The sequence below is a fragment of the Falco cherrug genome, chromosome 8 (genome assembly GCF_023634085.1).
Source record: "Falco cherrug isolate bFalChe1 chromosome 8, bFalChe1.pri, whole genome shotgun sequence".
Taxonomy (NCBI): Eukaryota; Metazoa; Chordata; class Aves; order Falconiformes; family Falconidae; genus Falco; species Falco cherrug.
In genome coordinates this window covers 23,191,435-23,212,052 of record NC_073704.1, presented here as the reverse complement: position 1 = coordinate 23,212,052, position 20,618 = coordinate 23,191,435, and the positions used below count along the sequence as shown (strand labels likewise).

The 20,618-nt window shown below is 41.4% G+C and overlaps 1 protein-coding gene across 2 annotated transcripts in view; it reads right to left on the bottom strand.

Moving 5' to 3' along the window:
* COBLL1 (cordon-bleu WH2 repeat protein like 1) overlaps positions 1-8,967 on the bottom strand; it is an 86,423-nt gene extending 77,456 nt beyond the window's left edge. Inside the window, exon 1 of one of the 2 annotated variants that reach the window (XM_055718409.1) lies at positions 8,888-8,967. In XM_055718409.1, the coding sequence (XP_055574384.1) occupies positions 8,888-8,952 (65 nt within the window). In that variant the 5' untranslated portion in view covers positions 8,953-8,967. The other variant, XM_055718411.1, reaches the window with a different exon arrangement.
* Positions 8,968-20,618: the final 11,651 nt, after the last annotated feature.

The following is a 20,618-nucleotide window of genomic DNA, read 5'->3' as shown; positions in this document are numbered from 1 at the left end:
GTCCTGTGATGTCTAAGGCATCAACCACAGATAAGCAAGCAGACAAAAACTGCAAAGACAGCCAATGACCCCTCCTTAAAGCTTTATATGAAAGGGCCTGCGAAGCCCTTCACCCCTTAAATGCTGTAGCAAAAATAGCCTCCACGCCCATGTAAGTACAAGGGAATAAGATGTATTAACCTAGGTAAAACGCGATACATAATATTTAAACACAAAGCCACATTTATGAAAAGACAACTATAGTTTCAGCATGAAGTCAGGGGAAGAGAAATCAGATACAGGCACAATGGGACACAGGAAAAAAAAAAAAAAAGATGGAAGGACCAATGTGAAGGGCCAGGTTCTTTTTAAATCTCAAAATTTAAAAGAACGTGAAAAAACAGAATCCAAAAAGCTAGAAATAGAAGGAGTCTATGAAAGAGTTTAAGGACTGGGTCATGCACTTCAAAACAGTTTAAGGTAATAGGAGGAAGAAATCTACTACCCCTCATAAAGAGAAAAAAACAAACAAAACTAAAACCAAACACCCACCCAAAACCCAAGTGTTGTCTTCCAGAGTATCTGCCAACAATGAAGCAATGGAGAAAGTCCACCTTGCCTTCCAAATCTGCAAAACCACTACAGTTAAGGTGCCTTAGGAACTGTTAAAATTCGTCAAAGTTCCTAAGCATGATCTACGGAGAAAGGTTTTTAGGAAAGAAGCAGTAGCACATCAAAGTTTAGGATTCAGCAAAACAGGACTTTCTCCAAGTAGTGAGTACTTTAAAAACTGAATGAGGTAAAAATAGCTCAAGGAGGGTGCCAAGGATGGAATTACTAAGGCTGCTTTGTAGTGTGGGTGGAAGGAAAGGATCACAACTGCAGGCAAGGGGAAGCGAGAGACCATGAATCAGAGACCAGCAGAGGATACAGAAAAGTTTGAGTCTGGAGACTTCATAGAATAGATGGAGAAAGCAATAACTCTTCAGAAATGAAAGTTTGAGAACCTAGGGACAACATAGTGGTACATGTTTTTTGAGGAATTAAAAGTTTCTGAACTAAAAATCAAAAGGAGTCAAAGCCCAGATTTCTGTTATGGCTTGAATTTGTGATTTTACACAATCAAACTCCTGAAAATCATCAGAAATTCCACTCTGGGCCTTGTTTGTCTTTCAAACTGAAGAACTAAAAAAGAAAAAAAAAAACCAACCAAACCAAACCACACACACACACACACAAAAATCCATCCATGCAAATAGTTTTTATGCTCTCAAAACCAGAATGGTTTCATATTTAATTCTGCACAACATGCATTTTTAATGAAAAGAACAAAAGGTTTAAGTCCACAGCTCCTACCGAAGAAAGATGTACGTCATTTTTGCCTGAAGGGGTTACAACTGAGCACAATGAGTTATAAACATTTGTTTTCTTAACTTTCTAACTAACAGACATTTTGGCTCCTTTATTTCTTTTACTAGATTGAAAGGCAAAACATTATTCCTCCCAAGTAAAAAATGCTTTCAGCATTTCTGTCACAAGAATAGTCAAACAACAGACACCTCAGTAGTAGATTAACTTCTACCTGCAGCATTACATCCAGTTGTTTAGTCAGTCTAGTTTGACAGTACAGAAGGGACTGCGCTGGGTTTTACAAAAGTCAAGAGCAATACACAATGATACTTAAACACACGGCAAAATAATAAATGACAAATGCCAAGTTTGTCAAACTGTATTCTTCCCTCTTGTCCTTCTAATTCCCCTGATACCTACACATGAAAAGCATCTGGGCAACAGTAACCCAAAGTTTGCACTGCTACCCTACTGATGGTCCCTTATCCTTGGACATTCTTATTTAACTCACTTTATTCAGCCCCCAGCACATCAACCTAGGAAAAAAAATAATGTCAAATTGGATGCAACATATAATGAAAAAAAATCAATTTTTCAAAAATAATAGAAAAAGCAGTCCCTTCAGGCAACTTTGTCAATAATTGTATTATAGGGACAACTGAAATAGATGCTTATGCCTTACCCATAGCAAAACATTTAAAAGTTACCTGCTAAAAACTCATGTACAGAGCCTTAGTCTTTGGAAGAAAATCCACCTGAAGGTCTGACATGAAAGCCATGTAAAGTACCAAAATGAAAAATTAATTCCCAATGGGAAACCAAGGCCCATGAAAATAACAAGATTTTTAAAACAGTAAATCAATATTCAGGAATATTGAATTTAAAGGAAATCTTATTTTAAAGAAGGATATCCACATTTCTAATGCTGCTATTTTGAGACAGAGTGGTGGTGGTGTTTTTTTTTAATTAAGACCATATCACTTCATAGGAGAGATATAGGACAAAGAACAAAACTGTACCATTGTTGGTATTTGAGAAAAATTCAAGCTCATGACATTTCTAGCACAGAGCAATTGTTTGCATTGTTTGGGGAGGAGGAGAGGTTGGTTTGCTTGCTTGTCTGTTTTTAAATGAGATTTATCTGTGTTTTCCAAACCAAGTAGCTATATTTCCAGAAGAGAAATAAAAGTCAAAGAAATGTGCAGAAAGGGTTTTTTAAATACAGATAAGAAAGTCCAGCTTGGGAGCTATTTCTTTAATGAAAACCTCTGTAAAACTAAAGCTTCCAAGAAAACTGATGCTTTCTCATGGAAGAAAGCTTATGCCTAGCTAAAAATATTCACGTGCTCTATTTTCTTTAACTGAAAATAGCAATCCTGACAACCCTAGTCTTGCATCTCAGTCGACATATATGCAAGCTCCCAAGGGACATATTTCATAGATAGATTAGGGATCCATCCTTCAACCACCCACAGCATTTTAATCATTTACAACCACCAAAAGACACACATAAATGTACATGCCCCTTCTGAACTGGAAAACATTCTAGCAAATGAAAAACTAATCCAGGAATTCCCAATTCTGTAAAGATTCACATGGTATTCCACTTCTCATGCATAAAAAAAAAAACATTTCTTAAACTATGAAAAAAATGCACTTTTATCTACTAGCCCATCACCATGCAGATTTCAAGCCAGAACGCATCTACTGGAACTCCAGTTAATAAATGTTTAAGTTTAATTTCATACAAAGAGTTGCATTTTTCATTGTGGGACCTTACCTCAGGAAAGAATTCAGGTGAAACCTCAACTTTTTAGCTGCTTGTTACAGCTCAAAACAGCAGGGGTGGTTTTCCCCCTTGAACTCTCCATTGTCGCATGCTGCACTGTCAGAGTTTCCTCTTCATTGTGCTAATGCTGGGCATGGCCACAGAACACTACAGGAGCCTAGGAGCCAACATCTTGGCTTCTTGTCATCCTCGAACACCTTGACGTCAGCTCTGAGTTTTAAAGTAGTATATAGTGACAGCAAATACTCATAGTAAAGAGCAACTCCTTCTCCAACAGCAGAGCGCTGTGTGAACTTAAATCAGAGCAGCAGGTCAGCTGTGGGGGAAGCAAGAGCCAGGTGCAAAGCACGCCACAATCAGATCTGTTTTAACTTGCAAGCAGCCATAAAAGAGAACACCCAGCATTCCTTGTACCCGGCTACATTAACAGAGCAACTGATCATATTGACTTGTTAATTGCTAGAAAAACAAAAATATTTAGTTGAGCAGTGTAACATTGTTGCAACTCAAATGACTGGTGGATAACTTGGCACCTGCTGCCCCCAGCATACACAAAATTACAAGAGCCGTAGCTAGAAACAACAGCAGTCAAGCTAGAAGAAACTTTCTTCCAAGCCACAGTCAAGGAAGTCAGAAGCAGTACTGGACTTCATGAAGGGAGAGCTATTTATATGTTTGTTTGGGTGGTTTTGGGGGGGGGGGGGGTTGGGGTTTTGGGGGTTTTTTTTGTTACGCCAGATTACAGGAGAAACCATTTATTTGTGACCAAAATATCCCTAGTGAGTTAATTTATTTGTCAAAGGACAGGAATCCTGTCAAAATCTTCAGTTTCCTCTGGAATCTAAGCTTCTAGTCCTCTACAATGGGCTCTTTTCTTCTTCCACCCAACACAGATGCACCTACTCAACACAAACGCTGATCTTCAGGTTTACATAAGCACTGTAGTCTCCTTTAAAGTTCACAAAAAAAAAAAAAAACCACCACAAAAAAAAACAAACAAAAAAACCTCTAGTAACAACACAAAGAGCCTGTCCTAAGACAACACTGAAACCCACCTTCCAGTCTCAAGCACTTCTTCCCCCCCACATGCCTCTGATACCTCACCAACTAGCTCTCACTTTTGCTTTTCACAAAATATCATCAGACTTGGACAAAGCTTTGAAATAACTCTGCTGATTTCTCTATTTGTGTATTACCCTCCCACACATTTTTTCACCCTAGTATCCACATTCCTCAACCCCCTGATGTTTCCTTGATCTCATTCCCACAGCAACACGCTCCAACAGTGAACATTACCACTGACTACTCCATAGGCACACAGCTATGACTTCAGACTTGACAAAATCTGAGTAATCAGACCAGTTTTTAAACTCAACATTCAGTTCATGGCACCTCTGTGTCATGTAACTGTTTGACGTTGCCTTGGTTAAGGCAGATACATTAAAAAGAACAACATAATCACCTCAAAGTATTACATATATGTTCAGAACTCAGCTGGCAAATTACCCCCTGGAATGATTAGCATTCAAGTGGCTCTTGATGGGCATCCACCCATGAAGTGGCTAACTCCCCATTTCAAACATGCAGCAAACTCTGGTCACAAATACTCAAAGTTCTTTCCATTTTGTTATTGCTCAGTTAGTTGATCTTCATCAGGGTCATGGGGCTGAGAAAAAATGAGCAAATTATTTATCCTGAATTCCTCAGTCTAAGAGATAAAGCACATCTAAGTTTAGACTACTTGTTAGACCCATCCCAGCCTGACTTCTGATCCTAGATAGTGCTAACCACAAGCACAAAAGGTCTTGCATTTGTTCATAAGTAAGTGTATACAATAACATAGTATACAGAGCAGTAGCAACAGCTAATTCATTGCAAGGTAAAAAGACGTAGTTTTAGCCCTGACCTAAATTTCACCAAACTGAGCAAATTCAGACACACACACACCCAGTCTGCTCCTGTGGCTTGGCAATACAATGCTTGGTTTGAAGTTATTTCTACACCTTCTGTCCCATCCCACACTCCAGGACAGGGAGGACTTTCACTTTTACTTGAACAAACCTGTGGCTAACGTTGTGAACTCGCTCATCCAACAACGTGAAAAAGAGAGCTCACCTCAACATTCTAAGCTTGATGCTTGATACTTCTTAACACAGCCACAGCTGATGTCTTCAGAGATCCATATTCTGATGGAAATAATTTGATAAAAACTCAACAGTTACACACACAAGAGAAAAGATAAATTTCTTTTCTTTCTGAAAACATCTCTCAATTCCTGACACAGCCCTAACCATGGAAAAAAGACTTCTCTCCTGATCTTATTAAACTTTTCACATACATTCACTGGGCCAAGCAACCAGGGAACAGGAGCAGGAAAACACACAAGGAGTGTTTCTCACAGTAAGCTAACAACCAAAGCTCAGTTGGGCTCTGCCCCCTCCCCACCCCAACCATCTTGATCTTCAGCCCCTTGAGACCAGCTGTATCTCCTAAGCAAGATTTCATCAGACACAAAAAGAAAATGACAAAACAAAGGGATTTTGCTTAGGTAAAGCAGGCCAGAAGCCGTTATTCTGAAAGTAAGCATACAGCTTTAAATGTGATTTAAAGGAACAAATGAAATAATGTAAAATTATCAGGAACTGATTAGAGTTGAATTAAAAGCAAACCTCAATGTGCATTCTAATATTTCAAAGGAAACCAACTGTCCATTTACCGAAATCCGTATCTGCTCCAATATTTTAACAGCATATTAATTTACAATGCAGTTCATCATAAAAGCCTGTATCATGTAGTGAAATCTACTCGATAAAGTAAAAATTTTTTACTCCAGGGTACATGATTGCTATCCAGCAACAGCAGGAAAACTGTATTCAAAAGGTAGGATACCAACCACAGCCATTATTTTTTTTAAAGTATTAAACCACACATTTTCCTATCATCCTGTAATGCAGCCAATACATAAAGCCAATTCAGCTCTGTGACGAACAGGAGCAGACTGTGTCACTGGCCTAGCAGGAGCACAGAATTATGAGTGCTGCCCAGACTCAGGGCAAGATAGATGAGCTATAAAATGCCTAAAAGTAGGTCCAGCCAAGTTTCTTCTGCTACCAGAAGAAACTATGTGGGATGTCCAGCCAGTTACTGGGCACACCTCCTATTCACTATATTCCACAAAAATTCCAGTTAGTTACTGGGCACACCTTCTATTCACCCTATTAAAAAAAAAAATATCCAGCGGAGACTGTTTTTAATAAATCTTCACTGATTTACCTTGTTTGTACAGTGCAAATCGCACTGGCATATTTTTCCCCAAATTCAAGTAAACATTTTTATCCACACCCAGTTTTAATAAACAATTTTTCAATAGGACAGCATAATTCTGCATGCAAAAAAAATTGTCTTTCACATATAATTACAGGATCCTTTCCCAAAGCTTGTCGCCATAGAACTGATAACAAAATTCTACATTGAAGAGCCACCGATTATTAGGTTATATAGAAGTTCCAAGGCTAAATAAACATCAATCCTTGAAAACTCACAAAACACCTTTAACGCCTCTGGCCTTCTTGGCAGTTAGCATAAATAGACTTTTAAGCTGTGAAGAGTTATCAGTAATTACACCACATATCTCCAAACTGTGATTTAAGAACACATTCACTGGTAAACAGCTTTCAGCTGTGGATTAACAGCATTCTCCACCTGGCTAGACAAGTTAAGAGATATACCGCACTGTCACATCATTTGGTAATACATTTAAAGAAAATTGCTATTTCAACTGAAATTCTTCCCAGATTGCACAATTTTTCCTATCGTCTCAGGGAGAGAATTACAGTACTGCTTACTCTTCAAAAACATATCTGTGGATCATTTTCAGTAAACTGGGAGTTGCCGTTTTTGCTGGTATATCCAGATTTTTTTCCTCAGATCCAGCGTTTCGATGAGCAAATGAGCCTATCTTCAGGAAATAATTAAGACTGCCAATAAAGAACTCCTGTTGTAACAAAAAAGGAATGGTAAACTGATTTCCTAAGTACCAAATTACATAGGAACAGATGATAAAAGGCCTGAAAATATATCTGCAGGACTAATGCAAAGGAGCACTGCTGTTAGCTACGTGTTTTTTTAGAACAGAGACGTGAATGCTGACAGATGCTTGAAGTCACATTAAGGGAACAAACTATTTTTCCTGACTTAGTAAGTCAAGCAGCAGCCAAAATCCAGCGTAACCAACAGCTTCATGGCAAGCAACAGGCCTAGAGAAACTGTCAGAACAACCAAAATCTTAATTGTGCTTTTGTGCTTGTTTTCATGCCCCTGCCCACAAGTAAAACTGCGGACTTCCAAAACGTGCTGTTTTAGCCATTCAGTCAATATCCACTTTATTTCTCAATGGCCATACGTGAATGTGGCACTTCCACAAGGCCCTACGCGAATAAATCCCGCTCCTCCATGAGCCTTCCACATTCCCTACAGCCACAGCTCCCATCCGAACTGATAGCTACTGCAAACACCACAGGGACCTGACCCACCACCAGGTACACCCGCCTGCCCTGCAGTCACTTGGTCAGAAATCCAATTAATACTTTTGCATATAATATAGAAGCTTCCAAAAAATCTTGGTGTTAAAGAAATACAGTCACCATGTATTTCGCCCCTTCTATTTACAGGTAACTCCAGAAATAGTATTTTGAATCCCTCAACTTGCTTCTGAAGTTATGGAGTGGATTAATTTTCTTCACACATACTTGAATGCTTCGTGGGAAGCCACCCTCCTCCTCCTGGTCCGGAAAAGGGGGCAGGTTAGATATAAAAACACATTCTTTGAAGTTACATTTTCTGACAGATTATAAGCAACTCCTCAGAGGAGTCTAACATTTAAAAGCAAACAAAACAACCCTTTTACTTTTCCTAACAGATCCTGCTTGTTTATTCCACGCACGCCCCCCGCGCAGGCAGCTGCCCGAGCAGCACAGCACCCCGCTCGCCCGGGGCCGCCGCCGCCAGCACTCGCACACCTTGCGGAGGGCCCGGCGGGCGCGTCCCGCACACACGGACACGGCGGGGCGGCGGGGTACGACGCTAGCGGCTGCTGGCGAACCGCAGCCCGGCAGAGGCCCCGGACGGCGGCGCCGGCGGGCGGGTCGCGGCTCGTCCCTGCGGAAATGCCCGCGGCCAGGGGCGAGCCCGATGCTGCCGCCCGCAGCCGCACACGCCGCTGCTCACCCGGGCACCGCCGAGGAGGGCGCCGGAGACTCGGCGGGCGCGTCCCGCGGCCTCGTCCCGCCGGAGAGCCCGTTCCCGGCCAGGGGACCCAGCCGACGTGCCGTCGAGGCGCGGGGCGGCGCTCTGCCTGTCTGCGCCCGCCGCGCCGGCAGCCGTTTAACGGTCGCGCTGCTCCACCTGCCTCCGCTCCCGGCGCCGCCGCCTGGCTCCCGCCGCCGGGGCAGGGGCACGCACGCACTGGCCCGGCCGCGCCAGGCGGCCGCCGAGCGCCCCGGGCCGCCGCCCCGACGCCGCGCTCCCGGCCGGCCGCGCCTCCGCGCCCCGAGCTGCCCCTCGCACCTCACCTCACCCGACCCCCGCGCTCCCGGCCTGCCCGCGCCCCCACCCTGCGGCGAGCTGCGCTTACCCTGCGGGCGGCGGGGCGGCCGCCTGCGGAGCGCTGCCGTCCATGCCGGCGGCTGAGCGAGCGCAGGTCGGCTCCCGGGGCAGGGCGGGCGCAGCCGCTGGGATCCGCCCGCACAGCGCCTCGGCTCCCCGCCTCACCTGCTCGGGGCGGGCTGAGGGAGACGGCCCCGCTCCGGCGCCGCCTCGCCCCCGAGCCCGGGCATGCCCCGCTGCTCACGGCGCGGCCCTGGGGCGCCTTCCCGGGGGGGCGGCCGCGCACGGGGCCCCGCCGAGCTGCCTGCGCCGGGGCGGCCGCTCGCCAAGCCGCACCTTGGGCGGAGGGGGAAACCCCCCCCCAAAAAAAAAACCCAACACCAAAGAAAACCAAAACACCACAAAAACTTCGTGGCGAGAAACTTGAAACGCGGAACCTTCCCCGCTGCGGGCACCCGCGGAGGAACAGAGACTCCCTGTTCCCGTCCCAGCCCCGCCCGCCCACCCGCCTCCACACACCGGCTCCCCCTCCAGCGGCCGCCCGGCCCGTGCGGGGACTCCGCTCGGCCCCGGCCGCGGGCTGTCAGCGGCCAGCGGGGGCAGGGCCGCTCCTCCCGGCTGGAATTTTCCTCTCCCCGAGCGAAGCGTCTCGGCGGCCGCCACGGGCTCGGCCCTTCCCCATTCCAGCCACCAGGGCGCGGGCCGAAATCCCCGCAGGTGGGGAGAGCCGGCCGGGGCGGCCAGACCCCGCGGTGTGATCCAGCGCCCTCAGGCAAAAAGCGCAGCCACCAAGCCGGGTCACCCTGTCCCTGTCGTCGAGCGCGCCGGGGACTTGTCCCGGGTGTGTGTCTTGCGCTGGCCAGAGAACCATTTTCTCTGCATCATCACCCTGACCAGAACATGTTGGAAACAGCTATGGTGATTTGAACATTAATGAAGCTACTAAATCAGCCCCCCTGGGCTCGCCCCCCGCCCCGGCCGCAGGGACCAGCGCTGCGCCCCGCGGATGCCTGCGGCGGCTGAGGCACAGCGTGACCTGCCCACGCCACGGGTGACTAACTACCGTGCTAGGAGCGGTGTCAGCTGGATCTTCAGTTTGCTCTCGGAGCGTGACGGCACTTCAGTCTGTTCTGCGTGACAAGCTGCCCCTTCCCAGCGTCCAGCCAGCGGACCCGGCGGTCCGCGCTCCTCAGCCGTGCCAGCACGGAGCGCCCTGCCCGTGGGGCCGGGGGATGGCACTGCGCAGCCAAACAGCTCCTTATGCAGGTGATGCTTTGGCCAGTGCTTAACAGAAGTGGAAAAACAGCCAATGACAAAGCATTTATACCTTTTTTTTTAATAGGAAAAGAGTAGAACATTGCATTCTAGTATAAATGTCCTTGCCCTGACTAGTTCTGACATCACACATCTGGAAAAAATATTATAATTGACCATTCTATGTTAATACGATTCATAATATGAACATTGTTTAGAATATTACTGTACACGGTACAATACAGATACTGTACGTCAATAACATTTTGCTTCTCCCTGTACACCTTTCTCATTTGTACTGTGCTTCTTGAATATTTTCTTCTGCTTTTATTTTCTGCTTCTTCAATAGAGATTGAATAACCCTGAAGCTGCCTGTTTTGACAGACCCTAGTGGTGGTTCACACCCTGAATAACCACATGCCATTATCAGGCACACCCCACTAATCTGTGTATGTTTCTTAGACAAAAAATTAATCACTGATGAGTCAGATGGATTTCCCATGGTCCAGTTTTCAAAGAGAAGGTGTTCAACAAATTGATCAGTAAGAAGAATCTCAAGAGCAATCCTACTGAAGACCTTACGTAAAGCTCTGACCTGTTTTCTCTTTTGACAGTCCACTTCTGTTGTCACGCTCCTCAAATTGTTTGGCCACTTCCCAGGTGAGGAAGAAGGTTAACAAATTCCTTTGTGTACTGGCTATTCCGGCACTCAGGGTTGGGTAACTTTCTGCTTTCAGTGTGTAGCCTCGGTTTAAGTACAAAAGAACTTCATGTTTCCAACCAGATACTTCTTGGGGAAAACCATTAGGTGACTGCATCTTCTAAAATGTAATGAAACTCCAATGTAGGAAAGGCATGAGATGATTCAACTATAGCTGAATCTATAGAAGACCATTGTAGCTGATTGTATATTAGAATAATTACAGCTGGTAATTGTTGCTGCAATGTCATCCGTTCTAATAAACATTACTGGACCTCCATAAGGAACTGTTGTAGCATTCTCTTTAAAATCTCATTTGAAAACCAATGTATGGTATCGTCTAATTCTTTTGGCAAGTACTAATGCCAAGAAGATTGCGATCTATTGAATAGCTCACATGGGCTAATAATAGAAATTCAGCAATGCCAGGGAAAAAAAGTGACATTGGGAAAATAATCTAAAATAATTGTCAGTGGTGGCGATCTCCGACAGGGACTGGGGAATTGTTTCAAAAAGCAGTTCACTAAATAATGCCAATCTCACTTAAGAGGGGGGAGGTTATGCTTATCTCCTCACTCTACCACTTCTCTTATCCAAATCTTCATTGATAACTAAGCAGATCTGAAATACTGATCACTAGAAACACTGTAGACTCTAAACTTGAGTGCCTGAAGGCCATGTTCTGCAGTGACAGTTTTATGACTAGCCTTAAAATAGTTGGGTTTACAAGATTCTGGAGATACCGTTTGTCCTAGGGATCTCAGTTTCTAAAAACAAATTCTAGATTCCTATGGCACTTTGCTTTTTCATAATAGAAAATCAGTTCTGCGTTAGAGTTTCAAAAGTTGTTGACGGAGTCAACTGCTCTTTTTTTATTATTCTATTTTTATAAAGTTCCCAACTTTGTCCTGACCTCAAAATGTTGCTCATATCAAGCAAACAACTCACACACACAAAAAACAGATCGCTGCAGCAGAGAAAACCAAGTGGGCTATTAACACTCTTTGTCTCTCTCCCATTGAACAGTGGAAAGAAAAAACATTTAAAGAAAAGTTCCTTAGCTTTTTCAAGCTGATCTGTGAAGATAGCATTGTAGCAGTTAATGAAGTGGCAGGTTATTAATTGCACACACAGTTGCAATAATGTCATCCTTTGTCTATGGTTTGAGGTAAAACAATCATTTATCTGGAGGCATTAATCTGTGTGACAAGTCCCCACCCCCTGTGCTCAGTGAATGTACTTGGTGCCATTGTATATTCAGTATAAATGTTTGTAGATTAATACCCAGTTCTCATTACTGTTAGCATAACCTTCAAGTTCTGCTTGTAGTGAGAACTGTTAACTATTTAAACTGCTATTTAAAGAACGTCTAACCTGGAGTTCCAGACAACTTACTAACTATGGGTTTTTCATACAAGTTAAATTACTAAAAACAAAGTCCTGACTGTTCTGAAAAAGCAGTAATATCCCATGGCGTTTTTCGTAACAGTCAGGAGTTGTCCTACATGGCTTTGGGAAAATCTCCATGCCTCCACCCATAGTGCTGGTGGTTGCTTTCCTCTGTTCGAGGTTGCCAGAAATGTGGAATACAAGTATTTTGAGATGAAAGATGCTGCAGAAATGTAATGGACTGTATATGATTTTCAAACAGGTATGCCCAATATTGCCTGTGGTGAAAGCTATTATAAAGGTTAAACATGCCACAGGAGTCTTACAATATTTTTCACTGTTGTAAAGGTCTGTTTACAAGGTCTTTCTTTTTAAATCTATTCATATATAACAGCGTATTAATGGCATTTTGTGATTTAAGCATGTAAGCTGAATGCTCTCTTAATGTAGTTTTGTACATAGAAAGTCATACTGTATCACACAGTTGTTGTTTTGAATAATATTGTGCAAAGTAGGTGTGAAATAGAATATGGAATTGAAGGGTGTTTTCCTTGTTAAATTAATTTTATGATGCATAATTAAAATATATTAGAAAGCTGTTTTATTCTGTCAGTATAGCAGACATCACAAAAATCAGGTTTTTACCCTTACAGCATAAAGATAACACAAAGAATTATTACATGACTCTTGCTTTTGTTTAAATGAAAACTAAATCTGCATGTATTTTTTTTCTACAGAGCAGGCAATCACCTTGCACTGCATCTTGTTGAACCATTGCCTTTCCTGTGTTTGCATTCCAGCATATGGGTGAGGTTTTGGGAAGCATGCACACACATGCATATAGCCACGGAAAGGATTGCTGTAGGCACAGGGACAGGGTTTTGTGCCCATCTGAACTGTGCACTTAACTGAAGAACACTAGAACACTATACCCCTGCACCTGGCACCATGAGGCCGCACCTTGAATCTTCTATCCAGTTTTGGGCTTTGCACTTCAAAAGGGACATGGAGGTGCTGGAGTGTGTCCAGAGACGGGCAGCAAAACTGGTGAAGGGTTTAGAGTGCAAGTCTTCTGGGAACTGGCTGAGGGAACTGGGGCTGTTTAGCCTGGAGAAAAGGAGGGTCAGGGGGTGCTTATCATTCTCTACAATTACCTGAAAGGAGATTGTAGCAAGGTGGCTGTCAGTCTCTTCTCCCAGATAAGAAACGATAGAACAAGAGGAAATGGCCTCAGGTTGTGCCAGGGGAGGTTTAGATTGAATATTTGGAAAAATTTCTTCACTGAAAGGGTGGTCAAGCATTGGAACAGCCTGCCCAGGGAAGTGGTGGAGTCACCATCCCTGGAGGTGTTTAAAAGACATGTAGATGCAGCGCTTAGGGACATGGTTTAGTGGTGGACTTGGCAGTTCTGGGTTAATGGTTATACTTGATGACCTTAAAGGTCTTTTCTAATGTAAACAGTTCTACGATTCTATGATCTCATCTATAAATACACAAGAGGAATATTAAACATTTTGTTAGCATCTATTTTCTAAGGACCTCAGGGAGCATTTCTAAACAGTAAAATGTTACCACTATAAAGAAGTTAAAATTATTTTTTTTCTTATGTTAGGTAAGATAAATAAATGGAGATTACACGACTTGCTAAAATTACAGCTAGCTGACAGCCTGACTGGGATAGCACTACTTGGTATCACAACCAGCTGTATTCTCTACTGTCATCAGCAGGTGATCTTAAAGAAAATTAGATTACAATAACAAAAGGCATCTGCCTGGGTGGATGCTATGTTTTCAAGTACATGGAAAATTATAAAACTGGTTTTAAAATGAGTAGGCTCAAAATTTGCATCAGAGATTTACCAAGTAGGGTGCTGATACGTGGATTTGATAAACATCCAAGCATGAAGACATCCTATACATTATGTTGATGGAATTATATTAAGTTTATGGTAGGGCTAGTGATATATTTCTTTTGAGTAGAGTAGAATAGTTCAGTTGGGAGGGACCTACAATGATCATCTAGTCCAACTGCCTGACCACTTGGACTAATTGATTGTTGAAGTGCAATGGAACATAAAAGAATGATTTATCTCTTTTTACACAAAGAACAAGTAGAAAATAGTCCAAGTTAGGACTGCCCTATCTATGTTTCCCAAAGCAATATTAAAATTACCCTACAGCTGGGTTTGTACTGTTGTACTGCTTTGCAACGGAGTCCAATTACAATAATTAAAGTGTCACAGACTGTGCTAATATAAACAGGATTACATCGATAGTACCATTTAGCATTTGTGTTTAATGTTATAGTTTATTAATTTATATGTAGGTAATATCTATGCTGGCCACCCACACAAAGACGGGTTTCACCCTGAGAAGGAGACAGATCACGTTATGCTAAATTGTAAAGAATGCAGTTATCTGTTTAATGCTTTGGCCTGATAGATGAACTAAATGAGACTACACCCTATACTGTCAGATACAGGACTAAGTCATTTTTGCCTTTTATAGAGGGTTTTCCCAATACTTACTACCACATATAACAATAAATGCAAGATCAGATCTATTTTTTTTTTTTCCTTTTATTAATACTGTCCCAAATATATTTTGTTCCTAATGTGTACATTACAGGCATTTACTTTCCTAGAGATACGTTGTCCTTTTAGGTCGTATTTAAGATTAGCATGATACCATGCTGAATTCTTATTGCTACCATTATGTTTTTACGCTGCTGGTGTTTTATTTTTGCCTTTGGATCATCAAGGTGAACGTTTTGCCACATTACATGTCATGATTTGTAAGTTATTTTGTTTGTTGAACCGTATTTTCAGGAATGCATTAAATAACAATTAGTGAGGTATTCATGTGGAATAACTTTGCACTTGAGTAACATTAGGAAGATTCAGATGATGCAGAGTAGTGAGTGATTTAAGATACAGACTCACATATCCCCGAAGTACCCTGTCACACTGTTAATTATTTGTTAAAACAACTTTGTATAATGATTTCAAATCATGTAAACCACAGCAGTTGCAATGAAGGATAGATAAGAATGAATCTAAATGTTTATTTTACCTAGGGTTTAGAAGAAACTGCAAGTTCACTAAATTGCTATCATGCCATAAATTTACAAATTATGAATGTTCATATATAACTAGGAATGTATGCTGTGCAAAAAATCCTTAACACTGAAGTCTGTAAAGTCTAAACATTAAAAATAAATATTTATGATGGAAAACACCTTTATGATGCAAAACACCTTTGGACAAAAATACATTCATAATATTTGTTCAAGTCATTAGTAATGCATTAGCTTATGTCTTACTGCATCATACAATAATACAAAAAGAAACATAATCTCCTTTTCCTATTAGAAAAATACTTAGATCCAAAAGAGATTTGAGAATTTCTTCAACAGAGATACAGAAAATGTGGCAATAGCTAAGCTATCAGTAGAGGAGTTATCTTAGGTCCTGAAAGCTATATTGCTATGGTTGTACTGTATCATGAAAGCAAGACATATTAGCCCAGAAGAACTTTATGCTGCACATATTTGTATCTCTTGTTATTTTAGCTAGCTCACTCAGAACTAGCCTGGGTAACTTTACAGGGCTCATGCTTTCTGGACATCCTCTGAGACACTACATGCATTTAGGTGGAATCTAGTGCCATATATTAAGACGCTTTTGAAGCACGGAGAGGGAGTTAAGCATTTAACTTGAATGTTACGAATAGCATGCTCTGATTAGACAACTGAATAAATGGAGAGAAGGAAGAGGCACTCATCCCCTGGAATGCTAACAAAAAAGGGACGCTGATCAGCGTGCAGCACGCTTACTCAGGTATGCTCTAGGGACCTACTGCTGGAATGAACCCCACAAGAGAGCTCCAAAGGGAAGTATTTATCATGTCTGTTTTAAACACAACATGGAGATGTTCAGTACAGATAAATCCAGGATAATTCTGCTCACATACACTGAATTCTAGGGACCTGGAGAAATCTTTTTGTTAAAAAAAGGCTTAACCCACCTTCAAATGGTGGCAGTTTCAAGAATATAACACTGCACCAAGTTCTATTTAAGTCACACATGCTGCTTCATAGATCCAGAAATTATTAGTACTCCAAGATTTTAGAAAGCTGGAAATTTTTTTTCTGATAAACATTTGAATAAAAGTCATGAACAGATACTTACATAAAAGTTTCAGTCTCAGTGCCCAGCAGAGTTTACCAACTGTGATAATTCCCATAACCTTTTCAAACACATTGTCCACTTATATCACTTATCGCTGTAATTCTGAGCAAGAATGAACAGGGACAGCAGCTCAAGGCTGTATGTTGCAGCTGAATGTGGCTTTATATCTAGTATTTGCCTCATCAGGGGGAGATGAAGCATTGATTGCAGAAATTCTTTGAGGCCTTCAGTTAAAAATCATTACTGATCTGAGTTTGAGAGTTTGCATAAATAATTTCAAGTCATTTTAAAGCCCAGCTTTGACTCTTTGACTCTTTCTTTTCTGCAGTTTGCCAGTGTCTCCTTACAGAATTACCTTGTTAGTGAGCATCTGTATGTTCTCAACACAGCTTGTGCAGACATGTCAAAGACAGTTTGAAACTAGCAGCTATGTGAAGCTCAGCATGGGCTAACAACTCATTTTCAAAGCCAGGTTTCCTGGAGAATATGGAATAGAAATTCTTTATCTCTTTGGCTATACTTAGCAGCAGTACACAGGACAGGACAGCTCAAGGGTAGCAGAAGTATATTCTGTGGTGTGTATGCACCAGTATATATTTCACTGTATCACCCTGTAAACAAAAAATGGTAATTAAGCATCAAAGTAGTCTCACACATAAGAATAAGCCCACGGCAACAAGGACTGAGAAAGCTGTCTAGCCTTTGTGTGTGTTGTACAAAAACATAACTTGTATGTGTAACTATTTGCTATTGATTTACCAAGCTGCAGTGTATATGTTCAGCATCTTGAAATACTTCTAATTTAAGCAGTGAAGTTGTATCTTAATTTTAATTTTATTTAAGAAATGTATGGAGCATTTTCTACCACTACTTTTACCTTTTTTTTGATTAAGGGGTTGTGTCTATACAACATAGGAAGCACTCTTCCTGCCATCAGAGCTGCTATTATTTCATTCTTCCTTCCCTTCAAACTGCTATGCTAAAGTCACTGCTTACTATCCACTGAGTATGGCATGGCTTGGAAAATTTAATTCCAGTCTTGATGCAGTCAGGTGAGAAAAAAAAGGCTTAACAATCTGGTCTGGTTTTGTTCTGTTTACTATGGCATAAAAACAAGTATAATGATGCTTAGAATTCTCACATGCTAATTACTATGTATACATGCAGCAGTTTGCGTTGCTTTTTACTGTACATTAGCATCTATTAATTCACTCTAGTTAAGTACTGTGTACTAACCAGAGACAAAGGTTGCATGAAATTGTCCAGCTATTTTAATTTTTAAAAAGTGAAAAACAAAACAACCTCAGCTAGAGCTTTAAATGTTCCTTATGGAACCGGCAAACCGAAATGCCCTTAGCTCAACAAATTTGACTTGGGCATTAGACCAGATTTGGAAGACTATGCAATATTTTATGCATAGCAGTACAACTGCACAATTAAAAGATCTGAAGATTCACTTTTCCTTTGAAAACAAAAACCCAACTAAATACAGCAAAAAGATTTTGAATGCCCACTCCATGACCAATGTGTAGCTGTAGCATCACACATTTATGCCAGGAGATATGAAATTGCCATTGTCACTCTATACTGGACCTGTAGGCCACTCAGCTGCTATAACAGCACTACAGCTGTTTCTGACTTTGTGGAATGGTGCCAATGTTTTTCCCAGAAATAAAGGTTAGAAAATGCAAAGAGCACCAGTTTTATCTCCCCTATCTCTTCCTGGAGAAGACTGGGCAAGAAAATGGGAAAGAAATCTATCAGGAGTTATTAAATACAAAGCACCATCCCTGGCTCAGGAAGTTCCTGAACCACAGATTGCCTGATGATAGGAATATTTATGGAAGTATATATGCTTTCCCTTCATTTATAGCGTTCCCTCAACATCCATATTCGGACTTTGTTCGAGACAGGATACCAGGCCTAGATAAGACAGTCTGACACAGGGGGGCCATCCTTGTGTTTTGAGATTCTTTGGATATGTTTGGAAGTCTGACTTTAAAAGAGAAAAGCCTCATTTTTTAATAAAGGTAAAGGAGTGCTATGGATGTCTGTGGTTTCTTTGAACCTACTGTAATTATAATTTCAAGATTTTGCCTTCAGTCTCATTTTTTACATTATAATGCACCACGCCTTTCAAGCATTAGGCATTCAAAGAGCTGGTAAAGGCAGTTTGGTGGTGTTAGAAGGTAAATTACAGCTTTGCTGAATGGCTTGCTTGGGTATTGACTTTAGAAGCTCTGTGTAAAGTGGTGATGCTGAATGGCCTTATTAACAACTCTGAGGCCAGCATGTGTGAAAGTGACAGCACTGGGATAAGGAGATGTTTTATCTCTCCTAGCAGTGTATGAAATGCTTATTGACCTGGTTGAACCTTGAAAGTCAGCCCATTATAGTCAAATACAAGTTCTTGGGCTTCATTCCAGGCTAAGATTCACAAAGATATGCTAATTAAATGCATCAGAGCCTATTTAGACCAAACAGTTCAAAAAAGATTGAAACAAGGTTGAGCTGCCCAGATGCAGAAGCAGGAGAAAATAAGGAGAAATAAAGAGTCACCCCGAATGGTTTGTATTTTACTACTTAGGAAACTGCATTTGAGAAATAAGCAGCTGTAGATTCTGGTCAATATTATCGGTTTGGGTTGAGTTACATAAGCATTTCCCTAGCGAGCCAACTCTTGTCTCGAATTTACAGACAGAACCCTGCTGCATAACCCGTTTTAAGTATTTAAAGATGCACCTTAGAAAATTCTTGGCCCAAGGGCAGAAAATTTTTGAAACATTTAAAGTGAATGAAAAAAACACCAGGGAGATAAAGCTGCACAGTGGCTCAGGAGATAGATTCCTGTGAGGGCAGAAGGAAATTGTTTTTAAACATGGACTGTGATTATCAGTGTTAGAAGGAAACATGACATTTTTCAGCATAAAATATGAAGACTGAGATAAAAGGAAAAGAACCAAGAGGTAAAAATGTCTCCAAGGCCAGACTACATGGTTAAGGAACATGAAGGTACAGGAACAGAGCCATGGCGCAAGTAAAAAATCATGTTCTTAGGCTTGACAGCTGGTTAACGTTGCATACTGAGGCTTTAATCCCCAAGTCACTCTATCCTCTCTAGATCAGAGTGACTATTAAGCTAAACTGCCTTTTTTTAATTTTTTAAATTTTTTTTCACTTTTTCTAGCCACCTTTTCCCACTTCACATACCACTGATGAAAAAAAAAAAATGTGGAGTGCTTGAAGAAGGTGCAGTATGAATTTTGCCACCCCTTTCATGCTTAATCAAGAGTGAGAGAGTTCAGTGCTGGTACCCTTCAAGGTCTGTGCTGTTACAAAATGAATTTGTAGCTGTAACAATAAGTAAATTCTGGTTCATAAAGATTTAAACCACTGATAGGTAGCCTGAATACATCTTTATTCTGTTAATATGCTGCATCTGAATTGCAAATCAGACCAAATACATGTTCTGTTGAAAGCAAAGTAAACAATAGAAGTGAATCTGTTGTAGTCTAAGAGCCAAGGAGTCACAGAAACATCTCTTGTTTCTCCAGTGAAATGTAACAGGAATTGCTCTCTACAAAGAAGAGAACCTATTCTACTGATTCACCAATGCAGAACACACAGACACCATGGATGAACTCCAACCTACTGGCTTCAAGGACAGGATCCTTTGTGATTCTTAGGGGTGCAAATTTAAATGATGCTTCAAGGTTCAAGATAAGTGTTTTCTAGCTTTTCCTTTTTTGTACCATTCAGGCTAAGAAGTGTAACTTTTCAAAGGTCACAGATACTTAATTCCCCTTTTCACTTTAAATTAGTTCATAAAGGCAGGCAAAAGACAGGACTTAGATAGGGATCATTTACATGGGGCATTACAAGGACAGGGAAATTGTCTTAAATTATTTTAAATGTACATGGAAGCTTTTCCTTTTTTTTCTTTTCATCCCTAATACATTTTATTATTGTGGACAACATGTATCTTTATGACGTAACACTGTCTCATATATATATTTTTTATTATGAAGACTTCTAGTCTTTATTCTACTTACAGCAGTTTTGTTATGCATAGTTTATGACTGAGACTTTAATCAGAAGCCTGTTCACCTGCACGATGCAAACAGCTGGAAACTACTGTCCTGTCTTCTGAGTAAATCGGTACCAGGATTTCCATCTGTGCTATATATATGTGCCTGGAAGGGTGCCAATAACAATTACCGATCATTGCAAAGATCATCCCTAACTGAAGGCTCCTTCAATGTCAGTTTTGAACACATTCCGCAGTTTTCTCTAAGTTCAGAGAAAGATTTGAACAACAGTGCTGAAGGAGAAAAAAAGCCAGAAGGCAGATTTCAGATCAACT